The sequence below is a fragment of the Salvelinus alpinus genome, chromosome 13 (genome assembly GCF_045679555.1).
Source record: "Salvelinus alpinus chromosome 13, SLU_Salpinus.1, whole genome shotgun sequence".
Lineage (NCBI taxonomy): Eukaryota > Metazoa > Chordata > Actinopteri > Salmoniformes > Salmonidae > Salvelinus > Salvelinus alpinus.
Window position 1 is genome coordinate 34,440,301 of NC_092098.1, and position 21,266 is coordinate 34,461,566.

The 21,266-nt window shown below is 44.9% G+C and overlaps 1 protein-coding gene across 2 annotated transcripts in view; it reads left to right on the top strand.

Moving 5' to 3' along the window:
- Positions 1-20,955, top strand: part of LOC139537571 (fasciculation and elongation protein zeta-1-like) — a 39,188-nt gene extending 18,233 nt beyond the window's left edge. For both annotated transcript variants that reach the window (XM_071339036.1, XM_071339037.1), the window contains exons 6-10: positions 5,966-6,291; positions 17,936-18,016; positions 18,104-18,179; positions 18,586-18,651; positions 20,017-20,955. In XM_071339036.1, coding sequence (XP_071195137.1) covers positions 5,966-6,291; positions 17,936-18,016; positions 18,104-18,179; positions 18,586-18,651; positions 20,017-20,033 — 566 coding nt within the window. In that variant the 3' untranslated portion in view covers positions 20,034-20,955. The remainder of the gene's footprint in view (positions 1-5,965; positions 6,292-17,935; positions 18,017-18,103; positions 18,180-18,585; positions 18,652-20,016) is intronic.
- Positions 20,956-21,266: the final 311 nt, after the last annotated feature.

Below are 21,266 nucleotides of genomic sequence, written 5' to 3' on the forward strand. Positions count from 1 at the left end.
GATTTGGCTATTCAATTCAATTCAATTCAATTTTATTTTATATAGCCCTTCGTACATCAGCTAATATCTCGAAGTGCTGTACAGACACCCAGCCTAAAACCCCAAACAGCTAGTAATGCAGGTGTAGAAGCACGGTGGCTAGGAAAAACTCCCTAGAAAGGTCAAAACCTAGGAAGAAACCTAGAGAGGAACCAGGCTATGAGGGGTGGCCAGTCCTCTTCTGGCTGTGCCGGGTGGAGATTATAACAGAACTATGCCAAGATGTTCAAAAATGTTCATAAGTGACAAGCATGGTCAAATAATAATCATGAATAATTTTCAGTTGGCTTTTCATAGCCGATCATCAAGAGTTGAAAAACAACAGGTCTGGGACAGGTGGCGGTTCCATAACCGCAGGCAGAACAGCTGAAACTGGAATAGCAGCAAGGCCAGGCGGACTGGGGACAGCAAGGAGTCACCACGGGCGGCAGTCCCGACGCATGGTCCTAGGGCCCAGGTCCTCCGAGAGAAAGAAAGAGAGAAGGAGAAAATTAGAGAGAGCCAAGATTTTCAAAATGTTCATAAATGACAAGCATGGTCAAATAATAATCAGGAATAAATCTCAGTTGGCTTTTCATAGCCGATCATTAAGAGTTGAAAACAGCAGGTCTGGGACAGGTAGGGGTTCCATAACCGCAGGCAGAACAGTTGAAACTGGAATAGCAGCAAGGCCAGGCGGACTGGGGACAGCAAGGAGTCACCACGGCCGGTAGTCCCGACGTATGGTCCTAGGGCTCAGGTCCTCCGAGAGAAAGAAAGAGAGAAGGAGAAAATTAGAGAGCGCCAAGATTTTCAAAATGTTCATAAATGACAAGCATGGTCAAATAATAATCAGGAATAAATCTCAGTTGGCTTTTCATAGCCGATCATTAAGAGTTGAAAACAGCAGGTCTGGGACAGGTAGGGGTTCCGTAACCGCAGGCAGAACAGTTGAAACTGGAATAGCAGCAAGGCCAGGCGGACTGGGGACAGCAAGGTGTCATCATGCCCGGTAGTCCTGACATATGGTCCTAGGGCTCAGGTTCTCAGAGAGAAAGAGAGAACGAAAGAATTAGAGAGAGCATACTTAAATTCACACAGGACACTGGATAAGACAGGAGAAGTACTCCAGGTAACCAACTGACCCTAGCCCCCCGACACATAAACTACTGCAGCATAAATACTGGAGGCTGAGACAGGAGCGGTCAGGAGACACTGTGGCCCCATCCGAAGAAACCCCCGGACAGGGCCAAACAGGAAGGATATAACCCCACCCACTTTGCCAAAGCATAGCCCCCGCACCACTAGAGGGAAATCCTCAACCACCAACATTACAATCCGGAGACAAGGCCGAGTATAACCCACAAAGGTCTCCACCACAGCACAAACCAAGGGGGAGCGCCAACCCAGACAGGAAGATCACGTCAGTAACTCAACCCACTCAAGTGACGCACCCCTCCTAGGGACGGCATGAAAGAGCACCAGCAAGCCAGTGACTCAGCCCCTGTAACAGGGTTAGAGGCAGAGAATCCCAGTGGAGAGAGGGGAACCGGCCTGGCAGAGACACCAAGGGCGGTTTGTTGCTCCAGAGCCTTTCCGTTCACCTTCACACTCCTGGGCCAGACTACACTCAACCATATGACCTACTGAAGAGATAAGTCTTCAGTAAAGACTTAAAGGTTGAGACCGAGTCTGCGTCTCTCACATGGGTAGGCAGACTGTTCCATAAAAATGGAGATCTATAGGAGAAAGCCCTGCCTCCCGCTGTTTGCTTAGAAATTCTAGGGACAATTAGCAGGCCTGCGTCTTGTGACCGTAGCGTACGTATTGGTATGTACGGCAGGACCAACTCGGAAAGATAGGTAGGAGCAAGCCCATGTAACGCTTTATAGGTTAACAGTAAAACCTTGAAATCAGCCCTTGCCTTAACAGGAAGCCAGTGTAGGGAAGCTAGCACTGGAGTAATGTGATCAAATTTCTTGGTTCTAGTCAGGATTCTAGCAGCCGTATTTAGCACTAACTGAAGTTTATTTAGTGCTTTATCCGGGTAGCCGGAAAGTAGAGCATTGCAGTAGTCTAACCTAGAAGTAACAAATGCATGGATTAATTTTTCTGCATCATTTTTGGACAGAAAACTTCTGATTTTTGCAATGTTACGTAGATGGAAAAAAGCTGTCCTTGAAACAGTCTTGATGTGTTCGTCAAAAGAGAGATCAGGGTCAAGAGTAACGCCGAGGTCCTTCACAGTTTTATTTGAGACGACTTTACAACCATCAAGATGAATTGTCAGATTTAACAGAAGATCTCTTTGTTTCTTGGGACCTAGAACAAGCATCTCTGTTTTGTCCGAGTTTAAAAGTAGAAAGTTGTCAGCCATCCACTTCCTTATGTCTGAAACACAGGCTTCTAGCGAGGGCAATTTTGGGGCTTCACCATGTTTCATTGAAATGTACAGCTGTGTGTCATCCGCATAGCAGTGAAAGTTAACATTATGTTTTCGAATAACATCCCCAAGAGGTAAAATATATAGTGAAAACAATAGTGGTCCTAAAACGGAACCTTGAGGAACACCGAAATGTTCAGTTGATTTGTCAGAGGACAGACCATTCACAGAGACAAACTGATATCTTTCCGACAGGTAAGATCTAAACCAGGCCAGAACTTGTCCGTGTAGACCAATTTGGGTTTCCAGTCTCTCCAAAAGAATATGGTGATCGATGGTGTCAAAGGCAGCACTAAGGTCTAGTAGCACGAGGACAGATGCAGAGCCTCGGTCTGACGCCATTAAAAGGTCATTTACCACCTTCACAAGTGCAGTCTCAGTGCTATGATGGGGTCTAAAACCAGACTGAAGCATTTCGTATACATTGTTTGTCTTCAGAAAGGCAGTGAGTTGCTGCGCAACAGCTTTTTCTAAAATTTTTGAGAGGAATGGAAGATTCGATATAGGCCGATAGTTTTTTATATTTTCCGGGTCAAGGTTTGGCTTTTTCAAGAGAGGCTTTATCACTGCCACTTTTAGTGAGTCTGGTACACATCCGGTGGATAGAGAGCTGTTTATTATGTTCAACATAGGAGGGCCAAGCACAGGAAGCAGCTCCTTCAGCAGTTTAGTAGGAATAGGATCCAGTATGCAGCTTGAAGGTTTAGAGGCCATGATTATTTTCATCATTGTGTCAAGAGATATAGTACTAAAACACTTAAGTGTCTCTCCCGATCCCAGGCCCTCGCAGAGCTGTGCGGATCCAGGACAGCTAAGCCCTGGAGGAATACGCAGATTCAAAGAGGAGTCCGTAATTTGCTTTCTAATGGTCATGATCTTTTCCTCAAAGAAGTTCATGAATTTATTACTGCTGAAGTGAAAGCCATCCTCTCTTGGGGAATGCTGCTTTTTAGTTAGTTTCGCAACAGTATCAAAAAGAAATTTTGGATTGTTCTTATTTTCCTCGATTAAGTTGGAAAAGTAGGATGATCGAGCAGCAGTGAGGGCTCTTCGGTACTGCACGGTACTGTCTTTCTAAGCTAGTCGGAAGACTTCCAGTTTGGTGTGGCGCCATTTCCGTTCCAATTTCCTGGAAGCTTGCTTCAAAGCTCGGGTATTTTCTGTATACCAGGGAGCTAGTTTCTTATGACAAATGTTTTTCGTTTTTAGGGGTGCAACTGCATCTAGGGTATTGCGCAAGGTTAAATTGAGTTCCTCAGTTAGGTGGTTAACTGATTTTTGTCCTCTGATGTCCTTGGGTAGGCAGAAGGAGTCTGGAAGGGCATCAAGGAATTTATAGCACGACTTTTGATGCTCCTTGGTTGGGGTCTGAGCAGATTATTTGTTGCGATTGCAAACGTAATAAAATGGTGGTCCGATAGTCCAGGATTATGTGGAAAAACATTAAGATCTACAACATTTATTCCATGGGACAAAACTAGGTCCAGAGTATGACTGTGGCAGTGAGTAGGTCCAGAGACATGTTGGACAAAACCCACTGAGTCGATGATGGCTCCGAAAGACTTTTGGAGTGGGTCTGTGGACTTCTCCATGTGAATATTAAAATCACCAAAAATTAGAATATGATCTGCTATGACTACAAGGTCTGATAGGAATTCAGGAAACTCAGAGAGGAACGCTGTATATGGCCCAGGAGGCCTGTAAACAGTAGCTATAAAAAGTGATTGAGTAGGCTGCATAGATTTCATGACTAGAAGCTCAAAAGACGAAAACGCCATTTTTTTTTTTGTAAATTGAAATTTGCTATCGTAAATGTTAGCAACACCTCCGCCTTTGCGGGATGCACGGGGGATATGGTCACTAGTGTAACCAGGAGGTGAGGCCTCATTTAACACAGTAAATTCATCAGGCTTAAGCCATGTTTCAGTCAGGCCAATCACATCAAGATTATGATCAGTGATTAGTTCATTGACTATGACTGCCTTTGAAGTGAGGGATCTAACATTAAGTAACCCTATTTTGAGATGTGAGGTATCACGATCTCTTTCAATAATGGCAGGAATGGAGGAGGTCTTTATCCTAATAAGATTGCTAAGGCGAACACCGCCATGTTTAGTTTTGCCCAACCTAGGTCGAGGCACAGACACAGTCTCAATGGGTATGGCTGAGCTGACTACACTGACTGTGCTATTGGCAGACTCCACTAAGCTGGCAGGTTGGCTAACAGCCTGCTGCCTGGCCTGCACCCTATTTCATTGTGGGGCTAGAGAAGTTAGAGCCCTATCTATGTTGGAAGATAAGATGAGAGCACCCCTCCAGCTAGGATGGAGTCCGTCACTCCTCAGCAGGTCAGGCTTGGTCCTGTTTGTGGGTGAGTCCCAGAAAGAGGGCCAATTATCTACAAATTCTATCTTTTGGGAGGGGCAGAAAACAGTTTTCAACCAGCGATTGAGTGCTGAGACTCTGCTGTAGAGCTCGTCACTCCCCCTAACTGGGAGGGGGCCAGAGACAATTACTCGATGCCGACACATCTTTCTAGCTGATTTACACGCTGAAGCTATGTTGCACTTGGTGACCTCTGACTGTTTCATCCTAACATCGTTTGTGCCGACGTGGATAACAATATCTCTATACTCTCTACACTCGCCAGATTTAGCTTTAGCCAGCACCATCTTTAGATTAGCCTTAACGTCGGTAGCCCTGCCCCCTGGTAAACAGTGTATGATCGCTGGGTGATTCGCTTTAAGTCTAATACTGCGGGTAATGGAGTCGCCAATGACTAGGGTTTTCAATTTGTCAGAGCTAATGGTGGGAGCCTTCGGCGTCTCAGACCCCGTAACGGGAGGAGTAGAGACAAGAGAAAACTCAGACTCAGACTCCGACTCGCTACATAATGGGGAGAACCGGTTGAAAGTTTCTGTCGGCTGAATGAGCGACACCGGTTGAGCATTCCAACAGCATTTCCCTCCAGAAGCCATGAGAAAGTTGTCCGGCTGCGGGGACTGTGCGGGGGGATTTATACTAACGTTACTATCTGTACTTACTGGTGGCACAGACGCTGTTTCTTCCTTTCCTACACTGAAATTACCCTTGCCTAACGATTGCGTCTGAAGCTGGGCTTGTAGCACAGCTATTCTCGCCGTAAGGCGATCGTTCTCCTGTATATTATGAGTACAGCGACTGCAATTAAAAGACATCATGTTAATGTTAGTACTTAGCTTCGGCTGTTGAAGGTGTTGACGAACTATGTCCAGATAAAGCGTCCGGAGTGAAAAAGTTGAATGAGGGAAGAAAGTTGCGATGGAAAAACTAAAAATATAAACGGTAATTAAAAACAAAACAAAAAAAACGTAAAGTTGTCAGCTAGCAAAGTAAAGTAAAGTTGGCAGCAAAACGCACAGCAACACGTCTGCAGACTCAACAGGTAAGACTCAGCTCATGCAGAGCGGGGCTCCAGGCTAATGTAGCTCTATACCTGACCTCCATGCCTCTCTCTCCCTCCAGGCTTGAGTGTGATGCCCAGCTCGGCCCTGGTGGAGCTGCTGTGCCGGGTGGAGGCGGCCATCAGGGAGTACTCCGAGGAGCTGGTCACCCAGCTGGCACGCCGTGACGAGCTGGAGTTTGAGAAGGAGGTGAAGAACACGTTCATCACAGCCCTTATGGAGGTGCAGAACCGCCAGAAGGAGCAGCGGGACATGGGCAAGCGCAGGCGCCGGGTCGACAAGGGCCTCAGTCTGCAGGGTAACGCGATAACCACGACCGTGATTGGTGGTACACCTACTATGATCAACGCCTGCACAGACTCCAAGCCCGCCTCCATGCCTACGAAGGTTAGCATTGAGGGATTGACACATACCAATGTTGTATGATGATGATGGTGTGTGTATCAAAATCAAATCAAATTTTATTAGTCACATGTGCATTACAGTGAAATTCTTACTTACAAGCCCCTAACCAACAATGCAGTTAAAAAATACGAATAAGAATAAGAAATAAAAAGAACAAGTAATTAAAGAGCAGCAATAAAATAACAACAGCAAGACTATATACAGGGGGTACCAGTACAGAGTCAATGTGTGGGTTAGTGGTTAGTGCCCTCAGACGAACCATCAAACAAGCAAAGCATCAATATAGGATTAGGATTGAATCTTACTACACCGGCTCTGACGCTCGTCGGACGTGGCAGAGCTTGAAAACTATTACGGACTACAAAGGGAAACCCAGACGCGAGCTGCCCAGTGACTCGAGCCTACCAGACGAGCTAAATGCCTTTTATGCTCGCTTCGAGGCAAGCAACACTGAAGCATGCACGAGAGCACCAGCTGTTCTGGATGACTGTGTGATAACGCTCTCGGTAGCCGATGTGACCAAGACCTTTAAACGTTCACAAAGCCCCGGTGCAAGATGGATTACCAGGACGTGTACTCAAAGCGTGCGCGGACCAACTGGCAAGTGTCTTCACTGACATTTTCAACCTCCCCCTGACTGAGTCTAATACCTACGTGTTTCAAGCAGACCACCATAGTCCCTGTGCCCAAGGGAGCGAAGGTAACCTGCCTAAATGATTACCGCCCTGTAGCACTCACATCGGTAGCCATGAAGTGCTTAGAAATGCTGGTCATGGCTCACATCAACAGCATGCTCCCGGATACCCTAGAACCACTCCAATTCACATACCGCCCCAACAGATCCACAGATGACGCACTGCACACTGCCCTTTCCCACCTGGACAAAAGGAACACCTATGTGAGAATGCTGTTCATTGACTACAGCTCAGTGTTCAACACCAAAGTGCCCACGAAGCTCATCACTAAGCTTAGGACCCTGGGACAAAACACCTCCCTCTGCAACTGGATCCTGGACTTCCTGATGGGCCGCCCCCAGGTGGTAAGGGTAGGTAGGAATACGTCTGCCACGCTGATCCTCAACACTGGGGCCCCTCAGGGCTGTGTACTTAGTCCCCTCCTGTACTCCCTGTTCACCCACGACTGCGTGGTCAAACACGTCTCCAACACCATTATTAAGTTCCGTAGAGGATCCCGTCAGTAGAGGATGCCTGGTCTTTGTATAAAAGTAATTTCTTCACCATCTTAAATAACTTGCCCCTTTCAAAAAAATGTAGAACCAAGAACAAATAAGGTCCTTGGTTCACTTCAGACCTGACTGCCCTCGACCAGAACAAAAACATCCTGTGGCGGACTGCACTAGCATCGAATAGTCCCCGCGATATGCAACTTTTCAGAGAAGTCAGGAACCAATACACGCAGTCAGTTAGGAAAGCAAAGGCTAGATTTTTCAAACAGAAATTTGCATCTTGTAGCTCTAACTCCAAAAGGTTTTGGGACACTCTAAAGTCCATGGAGAACAAGAGCACCTCCTCCCAGCTGTCCACTGCACTGAGGCTAGGAAACACTGTCACTACTGATAAATCCACGATAATCGGGAATTTCAATAAGCATTTCTCTACGGCTGGCCATGCTTTCCTCCTGGCTACCCCAAACCCGGCCAACAGCTCCGCACCCCCCGCAGCTACTTGCCCAAGCCTCCCCAGCTTCTCCTTCACCCAAATCCAGATAGCAGATGTTATGAAAGAGCTGCAAAACCTGGACCCCTACAAATCAGTTGGGCTAGACTATCTGGACCTTCTCTTTCTAAAATTATCTGCCGCCGTTGTTGCAACCCCGATTACCAGTCTGTTCAACCTCTCTTTCGTATCATCCTAGATCCCTAGAGATTGGAAAGCTGCCGCGGTGATCCCCCTCTTCAAAAGGGGTGACACTCTAGAACCAAACTGTTATAGACCTATATCCATCCTGCCCTGCCTTTTTAAAGTCTTCGAAAGCCAAGTTAACAAACAGATCACTGACCATTTCGAATCCCACCGTACTTTCTCCGCTGTGCAATTCGGTTTCGGAGCTGGTCACTGGTCACCTCAGCCACGCTCAAGGTACTAAACGATATCATAACCGCCATCGATAAAAGACAGTACTGTGCAGTCGTCTTCATCGACCTGGCCAAGGCTTTCGACTCTGTCAATCACCGTATTCTTATCGGCAGACTCAACAGCCTTGGTTTCTCAGATGACTGCCTCGCCTGGTTTACCAACTACTTCTCAGATAGAGTTCAGTGTGTCAAATCGGAAGGCCTGTGGTCCGGACCTCTGGCAGTCTCCATGGGGGTACCACAGGGTTCAATTCTCGGGCCGACTCTTTTCTCTGTATATATCAGCGATGTCGCTCTTGCTGCGGGTGATTCTTCGATCCACCTCTACGCAGACGACACCATTCTGTATACATCTGGCCCTTCTTTGGTACTGTTAACAAACCTCCAAACGAGCTTCAATGCCATAAAACACTCCTTCCGTGGCCTCCAACTGCCCCTAAACGGTAGTAAAACTATGCTTTTTAACCGATCGCTGCCCGCACCTGCCCACCCGACTAGCATCACTACTCTGGACAGTTCTGACTTAGAATATGTGGACAACAACAAATACCTAGGTGTCTCACTAGACTGTAAACTCTCCTTCCAGACTCATATTAAACATCTCCAATCCAAAATTAAATCTAGAGTCTGCTGCTATTTCGCAACAAAGCCTCCTTCACTCACGCTGCCAAAAATACCCTTGTAAAACTGACTATCCTACCGATCCTCGACTTCGGCGATGTCATTTACAAAATAGCCTCCAACACTCTACTCAGCAAACTGGATGCAGTCTATCACAGTGTCATCCGTTTTGTCACTAAAGCCCGATATACCACCCACTACTGCGACCTGTATGCTCTCGTCGGCTGGCCCTTGCTACATATTTGTCGCCAGACCCACTGGCTCCAGGTCATGTATAAGTCTTTGCTAGGTAAAGCTCCGCCTTATCTCAGCTCACTGGTCACCATAACAACACTCCAGCAGGTATATCTCACTGGTCATCCCCAAAGCCAACACCTCATTTGGCTGCCTTTCCTTCCAGTTCTCTGCTGCCAATGACTGGAACGAATTGCAAAAATTGCTGAAGTTGGAGACTTATATCTCCCTCACAAACTTTAAGCATCAGCTATCTGAGCAGCTTACCGATCGCTGCAGCTGTACACAGCCCATCTGTAAATAGCCCATCCAATCTACCTACCTCATCCCGATATAGTTTTTATTTACTTTTTTGCTCTTTTGCACACCAATATTTCTTCTTCCACATCATCATCTGCACATCTATCACTCCAGTGTTAATTTGCTAAATTGTGTCGCACTGCTTTGCTTTATCTTGGCCAGGTCGCAGTTGTAAATGAGAACTTGTTTTCAACTGGCCTACCTGGTTAAATAAAGGTGAAATATATATATATTTTTTTTAAGTTTGCTGACCACACAACAGTTGTAGGCCTAATCACCGACAACGATGAGACAGCCTATAGGGAGGAGGTCAGAGAACTGGCAGTGTGGTGCCAGGTCAACAACCGCTCCCTCAATGTGAGCAAGACAAAGGAGCTGATCGTGGACTTCAGGAAAAGGCGGGCCGAACAGGCCCCCATTAACATTTACAGGGCTGCAGTCGAGTGGGTCGAGAGTTTCAACTTCCTTGGTGTCCACATCACCAATGATCTATCACGGTCCAAACACACCAACGCAGTCGTGAAGAGGGCATGGCAAAAAGAATTGGCATCGATCTCTAGATCCTCAAAAAGTTCTACAGCTGCACCATCGAGAGCATCCAGACCGGTTGCTTCACCGCCTGGTATGGCAACTGCTCGGCATCTGACAGTGAGGTGCTACAGAGGGTAGTGCGTATGGCCCAGTACATCACTGGGGCCAAGCTTCCTGCAATCCAGGACCTATATAATAGGCGGTGTCAGAGGAAAAACCATCAAATTGTCAGAGACTCCAGTCTATGACCCAAGTCATAGACTGTTTTGGTGTGCTTGGACCATGTTAGTTTGTTGGTGATGTGGACACCAAGGAACTTGAAGCTCTCAACCTGCTCCACTACACCCCCATCAATGAGAATGGGGGCATGCTCGGTCTTCCTTTTCCTGTAGTTTTCTGTGTGTGTGTGTGTGTGCGTGTAGCTGTCAACACACATGCATGCACACACACACACGCATGTGGGCTTAATGTCCATACACATCCATTTCCAAGCCAGACAGCTCTCTCTCTCTCTCTCCCTCACACATCAACATGGATAATGGACCGATAGACCATTAGGGCCTAACTAACTGAACTTATGGGAAGAACAGACAGAGTACTCACAGAGGAAGTGACCATAGGTTATCTTACAGTAACAGCTAGGGTTGCAAAGGGTCGGACATTTTCCATGGGAAGTTGAGCCCAGGAATTTGGGGAATTTTCTTAAATTCATCAAAAAGTTAGCTTATAACAGTGAACCTTTTTTTGTGGGATCCACATAAGGCAATTCTAGGTCTTGTGGCATATTTTGGTTAAACTATCCCCAATTCAATGGAATTGCAACCCTGTGCATGCACAGTGCATTCTTCCATCACATGTACAGCTGATTCTCAAGATCTTGCACACTAATGAGATGCTATTGAGCCCACACTACTACACTGTCTGAGCCAAGGACTACATGCTTTCTGGTAAGTTTTGATTACAATACTGGGTGGTGTGAATATATTTTAAATTACATACATGATTTTTTGTTAACTAGTAAATAGTAGCCTACAGCAAAGTGTGTTTAAATAATTTCTAACTTGTTAACAATTTCTGCTAGTTAGTTTTTGCTACCATGTGAGTTTTAGCTTGCTTGAGCCTGCTAACTGAGGAGTGTTAATTCACCTGTTTCATCTTAAAACATTTATCTTACAAAGGAGTTGTTTAATCTAAGTGCTTAACTATTTATCTGTACATGGAATTATATTTGGGTTTTTTTACTCATTTTTTTCTAATCTTTACAGGAAAATGCCACGGGCACTATCTGATGTGTGGAGACATTTCACTGCAGCTAATATAGAAGGAAAAGCTGTGTACATTTGCAAATACTGTGACAAATAATATGTGAAGAACACCTTATCGATAGCAACAGCTCATGGTCCTCCTGGAATGAGAAATGTCTTTGACTCAACAGAGGAACGTAGTCAGAGAAATGCTGTTGAATGTCTTGCTCGAGCTTTGTATGCAACTGGTTCACCTCTGATGCTCACAGGCAATGTGTATTGGAAGAGATTTCTGAATGTTCTTCGCCCAGCATACACCCCTCCAACCAGACATGCTTTGTCTACTAATTTTCTGGATGCAGAGTTCAAAAGAGTTCAAGTGAAGGTCAAACAAATCATAGAGAAAGCAGACTGTATTGCAATCATCTCTGATGGGTGGTCAAATGTTCGTGGGCAAGGAATAATTAACGACATCATCTTCCGGGAAATGGCCATATCACCCTCTGCTGATATGGACAGCCCCATCAAGAGGATCCTCCTGGATGATGTATTTTGGGAGAGAGTGGTAAGCAGTCTGAAACTCCTGAAACCTATAGCAGTAGCCATTGCACGGATCGAGGGAGACAATGCCATCCTGTCTAATGTACAGACTCTGCTTGCAGATGTAACAGAAGAAATTCGTACTGCCCTGCCCACTTCACTGTTGCTCCAAGCAGAGGAAACTGCAGTTCTGAAATACATCAAAAAGCGACTTCTGCCTGAAGAAGACTTCTGCCTGAAGCCCATACACGTCACAGCGTACATGTTGGACCCCAAGTATGCTGGCAAGAGCATCCTGTCTGGTGCAGAGATCAACAAGGCCTATGGTGTCATCACTACCGTGTCTCGCCACCTTGGCCTGGATGAGGTCAAGGTTCTTGGCAGTCTGGCGAAGTACACTTCCAAGCAAGGGCTTTGGGATGGCAGTCATGCCAACATATCTCACAACCACCTGGTGGAAGGGACTTTGTGGATCTGAGGCCCTTTTCTCTGTTGCCTTCATCATCCTCCAAATCCCACCAACATCAGCCGCCTCAGAGCGCAACTGGTCTTTGTTTGGGAACACGCACACCAAAGCACGCAACAGGCTGACCAATACAAGGGTTTAAAAATTGGTGGCCATCAGGGAAAATTTGAGGCTTTTTGAGCCTGACAACGAGCCATTCTCAACAAGGTTGTGACAGTGAAAATGAGGCCTCAGAGTCTGATGTTCAAGAGGTGGACATTGAGGAGGTCCAGGGAGAAGACATGGAAGCCTGAGAGGAAGACAACCAAAGCTTTCGTTTCTAGACTAACATTTTACAGATGTATGTTGCAAACATTTTTGGGGATCATTGGGGATCATTCAATATTCCCTTTCTTGTGTTGTTCAGTGAAATCATCCTATGTGAAGAGTCAACTCAATTAAAGTTCAATTTGTAACTAAATAGTTTTTTAAATTTCTATTGGAAGGATTTAATCATTTGCAAATGATGTCTACTTATGATAAGGTAAAAGGTTTTTGTCTTCATATGATACGGTAAATATATCCAATGCAAAAAACATCTACATTTAAATGGTATTAATATTAATTTGCATATATTTCCATAAATTCCCATATATTCCGACGGAAAGTTTCCACCTCTGAATATTCCCCAAAATGTGCAACCCTAGAAACAGCATAGACCAGCCCGTCCATATCCAGGAACAGATTATCAACGAACATACAGTCAAAAGTTTGGACACACCTACTCATTCAATGGTTTTTCTTTATTTTTACTATTTTTTACATTGTAGAATAATAGTGAAGACATCAAAACTATGAAATAACACATATGGAATCATGTAGTAACCAAAAAAGGGTTAAACAAATCAAAGTATAATTTATATTTTAGATTCTTGAAAGTAGACACCCTTTGCCTTGACAGCTTTGCACACTCTTGGTATTCTCTCAACCAGCTTCCTGAGGTAGTCACCTGGAATGCATTTCAATTAACAGCTGTGCCTTGTTAAAAGTTAATTTGTGGAATTTCTTTCCTTCTTAATGCATTTGAGCCAATCAGTTGTGTTGTGACAAGGTAGGGTTAATATGCAGAAGATGGTCTTTTACCAAATAGGGCTAAGTCCATATTATGGCAAGAACAGCTCAAATAAGCAAAGAGAAACGACAGTCCATCCTTACTTTAAGACATGAAGGTCAGTCAATCCGGAAAAATTCAACAACTTTGAAAGTTTCTTCAAGTGCAGTCGCAAAAACCATAAAGCACTATGATGAATGAGATCCGCCACAGGAAAGGATGACCCAGAGTTAACTCTGCTGCAGAGGATAAGTTCATTAGCGAGTTCCCAGCCTTAGAAATTGCAGCCCAAATAAATGCTCCACAGAGTTCAAGTAACAGACACGACTCAACATCAACTGTTCAGAGGAGACTGTGTGAATCAGGTCTTCATGATCGAATTGCTGCAAAACCACAAATAAAGGACACCAATAAGAAGAAGAGACTTGCTTGGCCAAGAAACACGAGCAATGAACTTTAGACCAGTGTAAATCTGTCCTTTGGTCTGATGAGTCCAAATTTCAGATTTTTGGTTCCAACCTCCATGTCTTTGTGAGTGAGACACATTGTATTTTTATTTGTCGTTACTACATGATTCCATATGTGTTATTTCATAGTTTCGATGTCTTTACTATTATTCTACAATGTAGAAAATAGTAAAAACAAAGAAATACCCTTGAATGAGTAGGTGTGTCCAAACATTTGACTGGTAATGTACCTGTCCAATACCATGGTAGTTCTATCTATTTAGTAATGACAATGTAAGAATGGAGGCTAGAGTCAATTACTGTAGCCCTCATCATATTGTACAACCAGTCAATATACCATTGACCTGTGGTGATGTCTGATTTTAATATCATAAGCATTCATAACTGCTCCTTTTAAATTAACAGCCTTCATATATGCTGTTGGGTTCAAATCAAATCAAAGTTTATTTGTCACGTGCGCTGAATAAACAGGTGTAGACCATACAGTGAAATGCTTACTTACAGGCTCTAACCAATAGTGCAAAAAAGGTATTAGGTGAACAATAGGTAGGTAAAGAAATAAAACAACAGTAAAAAGACAGGCTATATACAGTAGCGAGGCTATAAAAGTAGTGAGGCTACATACAGACACCGGTTAGTCAGGCTGATTGAGGTAGTATGTACATGTAGATATGGTTAAAGTGACTATGCATATATGATGAACAGAGAGTAGCAGTAGCGTAAAAGAGGGGTTGGCGGGTGGGACACAATGCAGATAGCCCGGTTAGCCAATGTGCGGGAGCACTGGTTGGTCGGCACAATTGAGGTAGTATGTACATGAATGTATAGTTAAAGTGACTATGCATATATGATAAACAGAGAGTAGCAGCAGCGTAAAAAGAGGGGTTGGGGGAGGGGCACAATGCAAATAGTCCAGGTTGTCATTTGATTACCTGTTCAGGAGTCTTATGGTAAAAACTGTTGAGAAGCCTTTTTGTCCTAGACTTGGCACTCCGGTACCGCTTGCCATGCGGTAGTAGAGAGAACAGTCTATGACTGGGGTGGCTGGGGTCTTTGACAATTTTTAGGGCCTTCCTCTGACACCGCCTGGTGTAGAGGTCCTGGAAGGCAGGCAGCTTAGCCCCAGTGATGTAAGGGCCGTACGCACTACCCTCTGTAGTGCCTTGCGGTCAGAGGCCGAGCAATTGCCGTACCAGGCAGTGATGCAACCAGTCAGGATGCTCTCGATGGTGCAGCTGTAGAACCTTTTGAGGATCATAGGACCCATGCCAAATCTTTTCAGTCTCCTGAGGGGGAGTAGGCTTTGTCATGCCCTCTTCACGACTGTCTTGGTGTGTTTGGACCATTCTAGTTTGTTGTTGATGTGGACACCAAGGAACTTGAAGCTCTCAACCTGCTCCACTACAGCCCCGTTGATGGAAATGGGGGCGTGCTAGGTCCTCCTTTTCCTGTAGTCCACAATAATCTCCTTAGTCTTGGTTACGTTGGGGGATAAGTTGTTTTTCTGGCACCACCCGGCCAGGTCTCTGACTTCCTCCCTACAGGCTGTCTCATCGTTGTCGGTGATCAGGCCTACCACTGTTGTGTCGTCTGCAAACTTAATGATGGTGTTGGAGTTGTGCCTGGCCATGCAGTCGTGGGTGAACAGGGAGTACAGCAGGGGAATGAGCACGCATCCCTGGGGAGCTCCAGTGTTTAGAATCAGCGTGGCAGATGTGTTGCTACCTACCCTCACCACCTGGGGGCGGCCCGTCAGGAAGTCCAGGATCCAGTTGCAGAGGGAGGTGTTTAGTCCCAGGATCCTTAGCTTAGTGATGAGCTTTGAGGGAACTACGGTGTTGAACACTGAGCTGTAGTCAATGAATAGCATTCTCACATAAGTGTTCCTTTTGTCCAGGTGGGAAAGGGCAGTGTGGAGTGCAATAGAGATGGCATCATCTGTGGATCTGTTTGGGCGGAATGCAAATTGGAGTGGGTCTAGAGTTTCTGGGATAATGGTGTTGATGTGAGCCATTACCAACCTTTCAAAGCACTTCATGGCTACGGACGTGAGTGCTACGCGTCTGTAGTCATTTAGGCAGGTTGCCTTTGTGGTCTGGGGCACAGGGACTATGGTGGTCTGCTTGAAACATGTTGATATTACAGACTTAATCAGGGACATGTTGAAAATGTAAGTGAAGACACCTTCCAGTTGGTCAGCACATGCCCGGAGCACACGTCATGGTAATCTGTCTGGCCCCGCAGCCTTGTGTATGTTGACCTGTTTAAAGGTCTTACTCACGTCGGCTACGGAGAGCGTGATCACACAGTCGCCCGGAACAGCTGATGCTCTCCTGCATGCCTCAGTGTTGCTTGCCTCGAAGCGAGCATAGAAGTGATTTAGCTCGTCTGGTTGGCTTGTGTCACTGGGCAGCTCCCAGCTGTGCTTCCCTTTGTAGTCTGTAATAGTTTGCAAGCCCTGCCACATAAGACAAGCGTCGGAGCCGGTGTAGTATGATTCAATCTTAGCCCTGTATTGACGCTTTACCTGTTTGATGGTCCGTCGCAGGGCATAGCAGGATTTCTTGTAAGCTTCCGGGTTAGAGTCCCGCACCTTGAAAGCGGCAGCTATACCCTTTAGCTCAGTGCGAATGTTGCCTGTAATCCATGGCTTCTGGTTGAGGTATGTACGTACAGTCACTGTGGGGACGATGTCCTCGATGCACTTATTGATAAAGCCAGTGACTGATGTGGTGTACTCCTCAATGCCATCGGAAGAATCCCGGAACATGTTCCAGTCTTTGGAAGCAAAACAGTCCTGTAGTTTAGCATCTGCTTCATCTGACCACTTTTTTATAGACCGAGTCACTGGTGCTTCCTGCTTTAATTTTTGCTTGTAAGCAGGAATCAGGAGGATAGAGTTGTGGTTAGATTTACCAAATGGAGGGCGAGGGAGAGCTTTGTACGCATCTCTGTGTGTGGAGTACAGGTTATCTAGATTTTTTTCCCCTCTGGTTGCACATTTAACATGTTGATGGAAATTTGCTAGAACTGATTTAAGTTTCCCTGCATTAAAGTCTCCGGCCACTAGGAGCGCCGCCTCTGGGTGAGTGGTTTTCTGTTTGCTTATTTCCTTATACAGCTGACTGAGTGCGGTCTTAGTGCCAGCATCTGTCTGTGGTGGTAAATAAACAGCCACGAAAAGTATAGCTGAAAACTGTGGCCTGCAATTCATCACAATATACTCTACTTCAGGCGAGCAAAATCTAGAGACTTCCTTAGATTTCGTGCACCAGCTGTTGTTTACAAATATGCACAGACCGCCCCCCCCCCCCCCCCCCCCGTCTTACCGGAGTGTGCTATTCTATCTTGCCGGTGCAGCGTGTATCCCGCTAGCTGAATATCCATGTCGTCATTCAGCCACGATTCCGTGAAACATAGGATATTACAGTTTTTGATGTCCCGTTGGTAGGATATTCGTGATTGTACCTCGTCTAGATTATTGTCCAATGATTGCACGTTGGCGAGTAGTATTCACGGTAACGGCAGCTTTCCCACTCGCCTTTACCCGGGTCCTGACCAGGCATCCGGCTCTTTGTCCTCTGTACCTGCGTCGCTTCCTCTTGCAAATAACGGGGATGTCAGCCCTGCCGGGTGTTTGGAGAATGTCTTGTGCGTCTTGTTTGTTGAAGAAAAAATCTTTGTCTAATCCGAGGTGAGTGATCGCTGTCCTGATATCCAGAAGCTCTTTTTTGCCGTAAGATACAGTTGCTGAAACATTATGTACAAAATAAGTTACAAATAAAACGGGAAAAAAAACACATAATAGCACAATTGGTTGGGCGCCCGTAAAATGGCTGCCATTTCTTCCGGCGCCATTTTCACTCATTACAAAACAAGCTAATATACTATATTCATAATAACTCTGTATAAGCTGTATGAATGCATAGAGAAATGTTATAATGTATTTAGAATGCATCACAAGAAAATGTAACTAAATCTGTGTTGTGATGACAGAGGGTTGTTGTTACTCACCGCTAGTGATTGTCTGTGTTCCAGCGTTTCAGTATGGAGGGTCTCTCCAACATCCTGCAGACAGGCATCAGACAGACATTTGGCAGCACAGGGATGGACAAACTGGTCAGACACTTAAGCATTTACAGCTCTTATGGGTTCAACACTGCTACATTTCTTCCGTAACTGTCTCTCTTTGTCTTCATTGTTCAGTATCTAAACACGGTAATTCCATATGAGAAGAAAGCAACTACTCCAACTGTGGACGACCTTCAGATGATCACTAATAGTAAGTAGGCAGGGAAATAAAATGCTAAGCTAATGGGTCGTTTTCCTAGTTTTGTTTTTTGCCCAAGCACTACACATCTGATTCAAATAATCAAAGCTTGATGAAGAGTTCATTATTTAAATCAGCTGTGTAGTGCTAGAGTAAAAACCAAAACGTGCACTCCTTGGGGTCCCCAGGACCGAGTTTGGGAAACGCTGTCTTAAACACACAAATTTACCCTCAAAGTTAGTTTTGTTCAGATAGTCTAGTACAAACCTAATTTTCTATTTGGTTAGTATGTGTCCCATCTGTTAGGTAACTTGTATGTCAATACCTACACTGTTCAAAGAACTCCAAAAGTGTGTCAATCCCCAGCAGTGCTATACTCAGTGCTAAGAGCCACCTTGCTTTGTTTTTCTCCCCACAGTTCTTTATGCCATGAAGGAGGACAGTGAGAAGGTGCCTACACTGCTAACTGACTACATATTAAAAGGTAACTAATGCTTTATTAGGTTTAGAAACACTTAACATTACATAGGTATTACTCTAAGTGTAAGGGAATAACTAATTGAAAAGCATTTACAGTATATTGTCCCAGTAAGGGTCAACAAAAGTGGAAAGTACAACATAACCTGATACATGGTACCTAAAGGGGCTATACTGGTATAATAATTAAGTGAAGCCAGTTCAGATGGGGAACTCGAGTGTTTACATAGTGTGTTTGATAGCATCAGCTGAAATCGTACCAATCGGATTCAAACAACACTTCCTACCTTAATATGGAGGTCTATAGAGTACCACAGTATGAGTCATAATACCCATAATACCTAGCCGTCAAACAGGGATATTGTTCCAATCGCTTTTCCACCATTCATTTTTTCCCGTCGTTTTTATTTTTATTTTTTAGAAACACTGAAATTAACTAAAGGGCTGTGTTTCGTGTATGCTTACTCTGGCGTGACATTTTGATAACTGTGTAAATCTCTCTAGGACAAGGTGACTTTTATCCATATATTCGCCTGTATTTACCCTCCAAAAATGAAATGCTAATTATCTGCTAATGTAGCTATCATAAAGAACTACAAATGCCATGATGATCTGGACGAGACTTCAGAATCGAGGCAAAGGTAAGAATCACTGGATTAACGATCTAATGTTAGCTACATTTAGTAATGAATAAATTGGCCACATTTCTTTAAAAAATGACAATACTGTGAACTGTCTTACACAGTTATCAAAAGGTTATGCGAGGGTAAGCCTACAAGAAACAGAGCCCTTATTTTATGTGTTTGGTGGAAAAACAATTGGAACAATTTCCCTGTTTGACCGCTAAGTGTTATGGGTATTATGACACCTCCACTGTGGGGCTCTATTTGAGTTGATCAGTTCTTCACACACATCATCTGCTGCTGTGCTAATCTATATGATTGGCTTCTCTTTGCTGCTTAATATTGCTGCTGCTGCAGCCATTGTTCCCTCCTGCTATTTATTGTCTGTTTTTTGCTAGCCTACTTACTACCACCCCAGCCTCCAGCTGTATGGTTCTGCTTTTGTTCCCGTCAGGGAGATTGGTATATCTCGCTCACTGCCTGTATTCTAATGGCACTAATGGACACATGGCTCTGGCAGTGATCTCCCCTGAAGGAGCAGAGCCTAACGCCAAGACCACATGTGTTGTCATCTATTTTCTAATAAATGGTTAGATGAATGTGAGTTTCCTGTCTGAACTTATGTCATGTGAAATGGGGCTGTACAGGGTAATGATAACGTTTAGCTAATTTGATAGTTGACAAAGCATATCATTATTATAACGATGATTGAAGTATCCCTAATTAACAACAACAAAAAAATTCTCCAGTGCTGTGTCCTACTTAAAGAATTCAAGCCATGGGCTGCTGTCTGACGGAGACTTCGGAGGGGACTCTCCAATCTGGCAACCCTCCACCCGTCCAAGCTGCATGAGCTCCCCCCGCTTTCATTGTCAGCCATGGATCGTTACCATCTAAAACACTGTACCTTACTCATCTAATAAAACTACTCCTTTTTGCTGAGCTCACCTTGTCCTTCCTGCACACTAAGATCCATCCAGAGCCAAAATGGCTGTCTCCTGAATACTACTGTATGGGGCCACTGTACCCCCGCTGACAAACTGACTAACTGATCTCTATTCAGAGCATGACAAGCAAATACTGTCCAGTGACCACACAGTTATACAGGGATGAGTTTGTTTTGTTGAACAATTTTTACAGAGATGATTGGTTGTTATCAGATATTCACACGGCTAAGTTTTACTTCACTGTACCTCAGGCCCAGAGGGGTTTGGTTCTGATGCCATTTTGTCTGTAGACCCAAATGTCACATTGTAAAGATTATAGAGGAGTTCTGGGTTCAAGTCCAGGCTCTGTCGCAGCCGGCTGCGACCGGGAGACCCATGGGGCGGCGCACAATTGGCCCAGCGTCGTCCGGGTTAGGGGAGGGTTTGGCCGGCAGGGATGTCCTTGTCCCATCACGCACTAGTGACTCCTGTGGCGGGCCGGGCGCAGTGCACACTGACACGGTCGCCAGGTGTACGGTGTTTCCTCCGACCCATTGGTGAGGCTGGCTTCCCGGGTTAAATGGACATTGTGTCAAGAAGCAGTACGGCTTAGCAGGGTCGTGTTTCGGAGGACGCGCGGCTCTCGACCTTCGCCTCTCCCGAGTCCGTACGGGAGTTGCAGCGATGAGACAAGACACTAACTACCAATTGGATACCACAAAATTGGGGAGAAAAAGGGGTAAAGTTAAAAAAATAAATAAATTAAGATTGAGGAGTGATGGGTTTCACTTACATGTAGGAAATTTGGACTGAACAGTTCTCTCATTATTCAACAAACTTAACTCATTTGAATAAAAAAGCTATTGATCTTTTCTGCCATGGTAGCACTGTAGCTTATTACAGGTGCTGTATATTTGAATGTTTTTGTTATTTCAGCCAATGATGTTTGAATATCCAGTGCTCTTTTGACCATTTATTTTTTACTGTGATCTTATATTTGATATAGGTCATCATGATACTGTTTTGTTCATTTTATACTTTTATTTAATGAATAGAGTATGTGTCACCCCATT